Source organism: Ostrea edulis, chromosome 2 (assembly GCF_947568905.1).
Source record: "Ostrea edulis chromosome 2, xbOstEdul1.1, whole genome shotgun sequence".
Lineage (NCBI taxonomy): Eukaryota > Metazoa > Mollusca > Bivalvia > Ostreida > Ostreidae > Ostrea > Ostrea edulis.
Genome location: NC_079165.1, coordinates 93,054,218 through 93,065,187, shown reverse-complemented (window position 1 = coordinate 93,065,187; position 10,970 = coordinate 93,054,218). Strand labels below are relative to the sequence as shown.

Sequence of the window (10,970 nt, the reverse complement as noted above, 5' to 3'; positions counted from 1 at the left end):
ATGTTTGATATCTTCTAATGTATACTATCATCTAATATTTGATAATGAAAAGAAATTGCTATTCAACATTTCAATGATTTAATATCACTCTTATATACACCACAATAAAATAAAAGACAGGAAAATGATGTGAAGAATCTCATAAATACTATTTACAATACTTGTGTATAAGCGAACATGGATTTCTGTTTTAGTTCATTCTGTGCTAAGATGAATGTGTGTGTGAAATAATTAACCAACTAATCACAAAGTAGAACAGAAATATAGGATATATAGCCAATGCTTTCCGATGCGAGGGCTGGCTGTCTGCAAGGAAAGCTGTTGAAGCTGAAAGAAGATGTGTATCATATTAGATACTCTGTACAAACACAAGAGTTAGCTCAGTAGTGGAGTGTAATATAGCTAGAGATGGAACAGTATTTCAATTCTCTGTATATCATTCTCTATACATTGAGTTCACTCATCATTATTTTCACTGTCATTTGATAATCAGTTTTCACCAAGAATTAAATTCATTTTTGTCCATTCTATATAAATGTTATGGCTATTAAAATTCACAGTTTTTTAAAAAAAACTCCAGTGAAATAGCAATGATTGAGCTGAAGTAAAAACGAGGCCATATACAATTGTTTACAGAACTGAACATTTTTGCCTCCGAACAAAATTTCCATGGCACTTACCAAATGTAGACCATCCAAACGCTGCCACGACAACCACGAATCTGACAATAAACAACACCGTAGACTGCGAGGCCACCAAAATAATTCGACATACGATGAGTGCTACGGTCAACGGACACACGCAGTAACCCAGCACACAGATACTCTGGAAAAATGAGCTGAAAGTAAATAGGATATCACATTTTTAATTTTCATGAAAGTAGACATATCTATAATCATTGATACAATGATGGGATGATGTGTATTTCTTGCTTGTAATAAGTACAAATATAAAATTCTTAAATACCCCCCCCCCCCCCCAAAAAAAAACACCCAAGGGACTTGTAAATTTTTTATGATGTTCAAAAGTTGAAATATATTACCACTTCCTATATATTTCTCACTATTTTGGACTTAATTGAAAAACCATGGGAATGAATTCCATTCCATATGGTAAATTTTATCTATCTTACATTCAAAAACAGATTTTATTTTCATCATTTTTGAAAAAAAGTTTGTAACAAATATTACATCAAAGTAACTTGATCTAAATGAAAAGATTCACATTATCTCTCACAAAGGATTTCATTTTTCACTTGATTTCATATTTCAAACTACGAAAGCTTAGAATTGATGATTGAATTATAGATGAATGATTTGACTGTAACAAATTCTATACACATAGATTATTTTCGTAAACTTGGCTAAATGAAAAACACATAGTTAAGAAAGTCAAAATTAAAAATCTATTTAGTTTCAGTTTTAAAAATGAAAATTTTAAAACGGTCTAAACTTTTGATGAATCTTCCTTCAGCAGTTTTGGTTTATATTATAAAATAGTAAGTAACGTGACGCTATTTCTAATAGAAATAAAAAATTACATTGCTTACACTATATAAACATGTACATTCCTACAGTCAACACAAAACAAGAAGTCCATGGGCCACATCACTCACCTGAGTCACCTTGGCCCATATCTAAAGATTTTCCCTATATATTCACATGTGCTTTCGTGTAAATGCAAACTTCTCTGGCCTAATGGTTCTTGGGAAGATTTTTAATGATTTTCCCTATATATTTGTGTTAAAAAAAAATTGTGACCCTATTGTGGTCCCACCCTTCCCCTGGGGCATGATTTTAATAAACTTGAATTTGCACCATGTAAGGAAGTTTTTATGTCAATGTAAACTATACTGACCCAGTAATTCTTCAGAACAGGATTTTTAGCTCTTTTGAGCCGAAGGCTCAAAGAGCTAATCATATGGTCATGTGTCTGGCGTGTGGTGTGCGTCAACTTTTTGGAAAAAGGGCTATATCTCAAGAACCCCTTGGCCAATTTTTGTCAAATTTGTCACAGGTATCCTTGGCCCAAGGGCTTTCATTTGTACTCAAACTACGGTTGTGACCCTTTAACAAGGGAGATAATTAGGAAAATGCAAACAAAAGTAGTGGTTGCTAAAAAATCTTCTCAAGAACCACTGAGCAAATTATCACCAAACTTATGCATAAGGATGAGGATAGGTTGTAGATAAAAAAAAATGTTCAAGACATCATCCTGGGGCAAAGGGTGTGGCCTCAAGGTCACTTCAAAGTTGATCTTAAATTTTGTTTTGTTAAAACTTTGATATTTTGCTTAGTATAAGGACTAGGATCATCAAATTTTGTCAGTTGATGCATCTTAGGACCTAATATCATGTTGTCTCAAAAGAAGGTCATGGTGACCTACTTTTTGAATTTCGCAGGTAATTATTATTAAATGGATTTTGATGCATATCTTGGACACTTTTGAGCGTATAATCATCAAAAGTTGTCACTTGATGGATCATGGGACCTTGAAGTGCGTCATGTGAAAAGTATGTCACCATGACCTACTTTCTGAATTTTATGGCTAATCATTTATGAATACATTTTAGGTTGTTATTTCAGATTCCGAGAGGTTTAGAATCATCAAACCTTGTAAGTTGATGCGTCTAGAGGCCTCAAAACATATTCATAAAAAAGCAGGTCACAGTGACCTACTTTTTGAATTTTGCAGACATTCAAATTTCACATTTTCAATTTTAGATGCATATTTTGGACACTATGAGAGCTAGGATCATCAAACTTTGTCAGTTGATGCATGTTGAGTCTTTATTGTTTGTTGACCAAAAAGTAGGTCACCGTGACCTACTTGTGGAATTTGACGGCTATATTTTAATATTTCAGATTCTATTTGACTTACAATTATCAAACTTTGTCAGTTGATGCATGTTGAGTCTTCAGAGTGTGTTGACTAAAAAGTAGGTCACCATAACCTATTTTTGGATTTTGACGGCTATATTTGAATATTTCAGATACTATTTGACTTACAATCATCAAACTTTGTCAGTTGATGGGTCTTGAGTCTTCAGAGTGTGTTGACCAAAAAGTAGGTCACTGTGGCCTACTTTTGGAATTTGACGTTTATAACTGAATATTTCAGATACTATTTGACTTCAATTATCAAACTTTGTCAGTTGATGCATCTTGAGTCTTTGGAGTGTGTCGACCAAAAAGTAGGTCACTGGCCTTCTTTTGGAATTTGATGGCTATATTTGAATACTATTTGATTTTTCAGTTGATGAATCTTGAGTCTTCAATGTGTCGACCAAAAGTAGGTCACTGTGACCTACTTTTGGATAGTTACATTTAAATTTTCAGGTACTATTTGACTTAACATCATCAAACTTTGTTAATTGATGAATCTTGCCAAGTGAGAATTTTTGCCTGTTCTACAATGTATCAGAAGACCGATTCTAGGCCCATGGGCCTCTTGTTAATTATTTTCCCTATATATTTGTATGTAAAACTTCTATTCCCTATTGTGGCCCCATCCTAACCCCGGGGGTCATGATTTTTACAAACTTGAATCTACACCATGTCAGGAAGTTTTCATGTAAATTTGTATTTTTCTGGCCCAGTGATTCTTAAGAAGATTTTTAAAGATTGTCTCCATATTTGTAGGTAAAACTTTGATCCCCTATTGTGGCCCCCATTCTACCCCCGGGGGTCATGATTTTAACAAACTTGAATCTGCACTATGTCAGGAAGCTTTCATGTAAATTTGTACTTTCCTGGCCCAGTGGTTCTTGAGAAAAGATTTTCCATATATATTTGTATGTAAAACTATGATCCTTTATTGTGGCCCCACCCTACCCCCTGGGGTCATGATTTTAAGAAAATTGAATCTGCACTATGTCAGGCAGCTGTCACGTAAATTTCAGTTCTTCTGGCTCAGTGGTTCTTGAGATAAAGATTTTTAAATGAGTGACCCCATTTCGCATTTTTGTGATTATCTCCCCTTTGAAACCTTCATATTGAACAAACGTGAAAGCCCTTCACCCAAGGATGCTTTTTGTCAACTTTGGTTGAAATTGGCCCAGTGGTTCTGAAGAAGAAATCGAAAATGTAAAAAGCTGACAGACGGACAACAGGCGATCAAAAAAGCTCACTTGAGCTTTCAGCTCAGGTATGTTAAAAAAAGAACAAAAAACACCTGACTGCCTCATCAAAATTTGGCCCGAGAAACTAATTATCAATTGGGCCTTATTTCATTTGTAGTAAGACACACATAAGGTTTTGAAAAATCAATGATTTATATAGATTTATGTATGATAGGAACATAAATTTTGTTGGAGTCTTTTTCAATAGTTATTGTAAGAAATCTTATTAACATGAAATATTTCAAAAGTTCAAGTTATATATGAAAAATCAATGTCTCAAAATATTGAATCTTAGGGCAATAACTCTGTTTTCATTGAATTCTTTATGAAGTCCATAATGGCTAAATGCAATAGATTTCCTTTATTTTTCACAAACATTTTGTATATTTTTGTTTCATGAAACTATTATGAATACCTCTATATTACTATAACCAGTTTTTGTGAAATTTTGATAATGCTGTTGAAGGAAAATTGCAATTTTCTGACATTGATATATGATTCTGTTTATGTATGTCTCAGATCTTAAAAAGTGTAATGACCTATATATTCTATCTGATACTGTAAACGTATTATATTTGGCGTGTACGATATTTGGCGGAAATCGATTTTTCAACAAGTTAGCGTAGATTTGATTTAGCGCATTCCTGAATTACTTTAAACATCTAGATTTACGGATGGCATTTAGCGATGTACTTGATTTAGCGGAAGCTGCGTTCCGCCAAAGGCGCTAAATAGAATACACAGCCAAATGTAATACACTTTCTATACTTTCATCAGATAATACTGCTGAGTATGGAGTTTTGGGAAATATTTTGACAACCTTACAATTACGTACTGTATTGTCAGCAAAATAAAACATTTCAAACTTAACTTTTTTTATGATTCCAGTTAGTAGTTTATAGAGACACTATAGCTGTACATGCCTGTCTACAAACACATAATAAAGCACAAACAAATTCTATATATCAATCTACATTGAATTTGTCACCTATAACTTACATATTTCCTCCCAGTAACTTTGTATTGAGAGTGACAACCACTGCACCGACCCAGAATATGACGAAGACTTCAGCAAACTGAGGCCCTCCATCGTTCTCGCTGTCTTTACTGCTCTTGCTGTCTGTGGAAGATCCTTGTAACATTCTGAAAGAAAACAGTGATGGTGATGAATTTAAATGGATAATCTTATCCAAAATGACAAAGTAGTATATACTGTATGATAAGGGTTCCCATCGAATTCTATATTCTTGTATGAAAATTAAGTGCATTTCGTGATTCTTGATGTAATTTCATCATTCTCAGTTTGATAAAAATGACTAAGAACTGGAATTATGCTATCATGGAATTAAGCTACATGTATCATAAAAATTAAGTTTTGCCCACAATCTTGATATTAGGACATAAAATGGTTATGCTGTCTTTCTTGTACATATACATAATCATGTGTATGTGATAAAAAAAAAAGTTGTATGTCTAAGCCTGCACTCTTACGTTTTTTGATAAAGCAGCATTCACAAAAAGTAGCATTTCAAAAATAATTGTTTGCACACTTATTTCAAATTCTTCTTTTTCAGCCAAAATAAAATATATGTGTGTTTCCTATTTCACTCCCCCAAATATTGGTAGGGTAGGTACGAGAGCGAGTCAATAAGTAACCAGCCTATCCCATTTTCAATTGACCAAGATGGTAACGATTTTCATGCCTTGTTTCAATACATGTGTAAGACTCTAAAGTGCGATGGTCACTCCAAAGTGCAATGGTCACTCCAAAGTGCAATGGTCACGCCAAAGTGCGATGGTTTGTTAACGTTACGGACGTCAAAGTGCGATGGTGATGCCAAAGTCCAATGGTGCGGAGTTCAGTAATGTTTGTGACATCACGTCATTGTGACGTCATTCTTAACATCTTTCAAAATAAAACTGTAGAAATGTTACATGGACGACAGCAACGGCAAGATTTACATTGTTGAGGATAGTGAGAACGGCAAAGTACATTTGTTGTCGAACTATCTTCTTCGTCCAAATATTCTTTTATTCATTATCATTAGTTTGACGTACACGTATTAAATTCCTGGGGGTGTGCTATAATACAAAACATTCTATATGATTTCGCGTTGGAAAATTTTGTGTTTAATAACACAACTAGATGGCAATGAAATAAGTACTTATTCTTATTTTTTGTACATGGATTTTGCACTGATATTTTGGTGAAACAACACATGGTTGGTTCAGACAGTACCAAAACACTGTGTCGTTTACAAACCAATGGATTTTGGCGTGTCACACCATCGCACTTTGGCGTGTCAGACCATCGCACTTTGGTGTGTCACACCATTGCACTTTGGCATGTCAGATCATCGCACTTTGGCGTGTCAGACCATCGCACTTTGGCGCATGAGTGAGGACCATCGCACTTTGGCGTGCCATACCATCGGCGTTTGGCGCAGACCATCGCACTTTGGCATGCCACACCATCGGGGTTTGGCGCAGACCATCGGACTTTGGCATGACCATCGCACTTTGGAGTCCCATCGCACTTTGGAGTCTTACACCTGGGTGCAAAATTGCATGCGTATCGAGTCATTCTTTAATAAGATATTGAGTGCCAAACATGGCTAGTGATGCAAAAGCATGCTTTTTATCTAAAGTTGTTATTATGTTGGATTTTTTACCCAAGAGAAGTACAATAACTGGAGTGTACTGTGCAAACTTGCTAGACCAGCTGAGAATCGCCATCTGTAAAAAATCCAGAGGTAAATTCTCTAAAGGTGTTTTGCAGCAACAGGACAACGCTGAGTCCACACTTGCAAAGTTGCAATGGATGCTGTAGAGCGAAGCGGGTATGAATTAATACCACATCCTGCCTTTTCGCCTGACCTAGCTCCTAGCAACTTCTTCCTATTCCCAAACTTGAAAAAGGATATCTGTGGACGTCATTTCCGGTCTGACGAAGAAGTTGTGACGGCAGTTGAGGAGTGGGTCTTTGAAAAGGACCCTGACTTTTTCCAGTTCTGGGCTGATGGCACTTGAACACCGTTGGTCTAAGTGCATCACACTAGAGGGCAATTACATTAAAAAAGAAGAGGTGGATTTCAACCGGAAATAAGTTAAGCTGGTTACTTATTGACTCGTCCTCGTAGGTAAAAGATTTTTATTTTATTAAACCATTTTATTCATAATCTTAGTTTTGATATGGTTTGAATACAGTTCTATATACATTAAAAATACTTTTTGAACATTTTCAAGATCAATAGTATTCAAAATGTAAATCAGAGAAATTTGAAGGTGAAAAGAAAAGATTCCAGTTTGAAAACTGCGGATTTTTATTTCATTTACATACATGTATATCATCCATAATTAAAAAAAATATTAGTGTTGGAAGCAAAAATGTAGGAAGGGTTAGGAAACTGGAAACACACATATATTTTATTTTGGCCTTAAGCATACTTGTCAATGACCAACATTAAAGGGGCATGGACACGATTTGAGCTGAAAATTTTCAAATTTTATTTTTCCATTTTTATTGGTTTCAATGCTTAACTAAAGTATTTCTAATGGTCAACCAAAATTTGAATATCAGTTGTTGACTTACAAGCGAGATACAGCACCCGCAATTCTTTTTTATATAAACAAGGTTCGTGCCTTGTTTTTGTTTACATATAGATGGCTTAACGTAGTTCCACACTCCTGTGACGTCATAGGATTTTGCAAAGTCAATGATTTAATGACAGGAACATAAATTCTGTTGGAGCCTTTTTCAATAGTTATTGTAAAAAATCTTGCTAGCCATACAATATTTCAAAAGTCTTAGTTATATTTGAAAAGTCAATGATATGTTTCAAAATCCTGAATCCAAGGACAATAACTCTGTTTTCATTAAATCATTTTATCAAGTTCATTATGCAATAGATTTCCTTTATTTTTGACTAACATTTTACCAAGGTGATAAGGAATCATTATCTGTGTCTTTTCATGAAATTACATAAAATTTTAATCCCGAGTGATTTTGAATAGCTCAACTGTATGGTGCCAGACTTTTTTTTTTATTGGGGTATACATACTCTGGAAGCTATAGATTTGAAATTATTAAGGAAAGGTATGGATTTTTTTCCATAAATAACTATAACAGATGTACATCTACTAATATAAACAGAAAAAATGATATGTAAACCATGCAATAAGGAAAATGCATCCACATTTGTTTGTTTTTTAACATTTTGGAGAATAACGCTAATTCAATAATTTTGCACATATCATTCTAAAACTTGATGAACATATTGAAAATGACATGTGTTTTAGTTATTGACATGTTTCCCGATAAATAAATGCAATTCAAAAAATATTTTGTTGTTTTTATTTTAAAATAACAACAAATAACTGTTTCGAATGAATTTCATAAAAATCTACATAGGGGTACACAACTTCAGTAGTGTCTGTAATGAAAATTAATATGGAAATTCTTAACTGTTTTGCCTTTTTTCATTACTATGAATGTTAATTTATTGATTCCAAACAAAAAAATGCTACCTAAACCCCAAAATTCCAGGACTAAGGACCCACCTTAATAGAAAACAGCATGTTTAAAACAAAATGAGATGTGCCAAACACTAGAAACTATTTAATTGTATTCAGAATTAACTTGTGAATTGAAAAAATCTGCTTTACATGAAACTTTTACTATTATATGTAAACAAAAACACAGCTCAAATCGTGTCCCATGTCCCTTTAATAACTAAGAAAAAAAATGAGATCTAATACTCACATTGCCATGAACACACATAAAATTAATGGGCCCCACAGATCCCCTGAAATGGAAATTTAAATAAAATTATTTTAAATCATTAGTATCAATAATATTTTTTTATCCATGGTGTACACACTGTGGTAGTATATATTGGAGAGATAAGAAAATCTATGGCTGGACCAAGAATCAAACCCGGGACCTCTGCATGACTAGTCAGGTGCTCTAACAACTGAGCTACCCAGGCCAATATCCAAGGTCCATATAGCCCTAACTACTACAACACAAATAGACAAATACACTTTAATATTACAATGCTCTTTGACTACTGCAAGTTATCTGCCAATTGAAGAATTTTCTTTCAGTCTGCATCTTGTATATGTTGCCTCAATGTGCAATCAAATGTGTTTAGTTCACAGATTTTGAAATTCAACTATTGCATGCTGGACATTTTAACAATTGTATCAGTCAGAACAATGAAATGTAAATGTCACTTTTTCTTAGTTTAAAAGAAAATACGTCAGTTTTCAAAAACTCTGTTACATTGTCCCCGACTCATCAGAGGTCTACTCACATTCTTTAAGCAGAGTTTTACTTTGCTTGGGATACAGGACGTGCCAAAACTTGACTCCTATCGCTCGTAAATCCCTCATCTGTAGAATGATATTCATCAACATTATAATTAAAAAACATTCAAAATTATCAATTATGATGACATTGATTTGTTAAAATGTGCACACTCACTATAGTTTCCCTGACCGGTTCATCTAATGTGCTGAGTTCTTGTTCTTCACCATCTTTGCCGGAATCAGTGGCCTGGATTTCACCTTCCAAAGGGACATCATTCATGTCCTACAGCAAAAAAAAAAATGTACAGATGTAGTTTTCAAACAGAAAAGTTTTAATAAGGGTCTGAATGAATATCAAAACATAGGACCATGTGATGTCCTCAATTCATTAAAGGCATTTTTGCTATATCCATATTGGGGAAACTATTTGTTGTTGTTGCATTCAAGGTCCATCTTTAACCAATTTTTACCATACTAATTTTACCGAGTAAAATATCTGGACATCCTACAACAGTACATATTCGCAGTCCGATACGTGTGTGTGAAATAATGCACTTAAAATAAATATTTTCTCTTTAACAATCGTCAAAATTTATTTGTGTGACCTGGATTTTCTTTCTGTTAATTTTAAAGTATGCGACTTAAGTGTCTAAGCGGTTTGAAGATTATGACAAGTGCTCTAGACAAATAGTTCAGCGTATGATTCATATGTCTTTAAATGTCGATGCTTTTTTAAAAATTTGCGTTGGTAAATTTTATTAGGATCAATTTTTAAATTAAAATTTTCCTAAACAATATAAACTTTTTCGTCCGACTTAGCAAAAATAATTTTGAGGTGAAGGTCAACATACGAACTGTAAATGATTCCGCAGTTAAAGTATTTTCAGGCACAATTAAAGCCTGGCATTAAACAAACAAAAGAATCAGAACAAGAAAAACGCAAGCTATATGAAAAAGAAGAAAGAAAAAGCGAATTTAAGCCACACTGGCAGAACGGATGAGTATGGTTGAAGTTTGTGGGGAGAGAAATGTATTGCATTCCCTACAAGGAGTTTTGGTCAGGTCTATGTCGCATCAAAAAGACATTGATCTATTGTCTATACCAATTAAAAAGTTAAATTCTCAGACTGTATTCGAAATTCGATTATTTTCCCGCTACATTCGGAAGCTGAAAAAAAACCTTATGATTAACGCTTAAGCCAATACATGTTCTGACACTTTGTCGAAATCATGGACCTATATGTTTGTATCAGTTCGGCAGTTGGAAAACATTGGAACGTCCGAGCAAATTCGAACAAATCTTACAGTCCATTCATTTCACGATCCTGAAACTTGGGTGTTGCGATTCAGAAAATTAAAATAAAACAGATTTGGTATGTGGACAGAAGTATCAGTGACTTTTGATCATATATCTCATTGCATAGAGTTTATATCTTATTATTTGCACCTCTTGGTTCTTTAGGAAATCCACGTCAGCCATATTGGAGATTTCTATATCCTGTACATTCGGAAGTGGAATTTACCAGCAAAGAACTGAAAG

The 10,970-nt window shown here is 34.1% G+C and overlaps 1 protein-coding gene across 1 annotated transcript; it reads right to left on the bottom strand.

Annotated features, from left to right (window-relative positions):
- Positions 1–64: 64 nt before the first annotated feature.
- Positions 65–10,965, bottom strand: LOC125680369 (protein YIPF6-like). Its single transcript, XM_048919870.2, has 7 exons — positions 10,878–10,965; positions 9,606–9,713; positions 9,436–9,514; positions 8,883–8,925; positions 5,120–5,263; positions 681–838; positions 65–327 (listed from the first exon to the last, which is right to left on the bottom strand). Exons 1-7 carry the CDS (start codon positions 10,908–10,910, stop codon positions 206–208), a joined length of 687 nt encoding a protein of 228 aa, XP_048775827.1. The 5' UTR covers positions 10,911–10,965; the 3' UTR covers positions 65–205.
- Between the last annotated feature and the right edge of the window lie 5 nt (positions 10,966–10,970).

Excerpts from the sequence above, each read along its gene's own strand:
- LOC125680369 (XM_048919870.2), bottom strand. The coding sequence starts at position 10,910 with ATGGCTGACGTGGATTTCCTAAAGAACCAAGAG. Across the intron at positions 9,714-10,877 it reads ATTTCCTAAAGAACCAAGAG|GACATGAATGATGTCCCTTT; the intron begins GTGCAAATAATA and ends TTTTTGCTGTAG. Across the intron at positions 8,926-9,435 it reads TAAAACTCTGCTTAAAGAAT|GGGATCTGTGGGGCCCATTA; the intron begins GTGAGTAGACCT and ends TTTCCATTTCAG.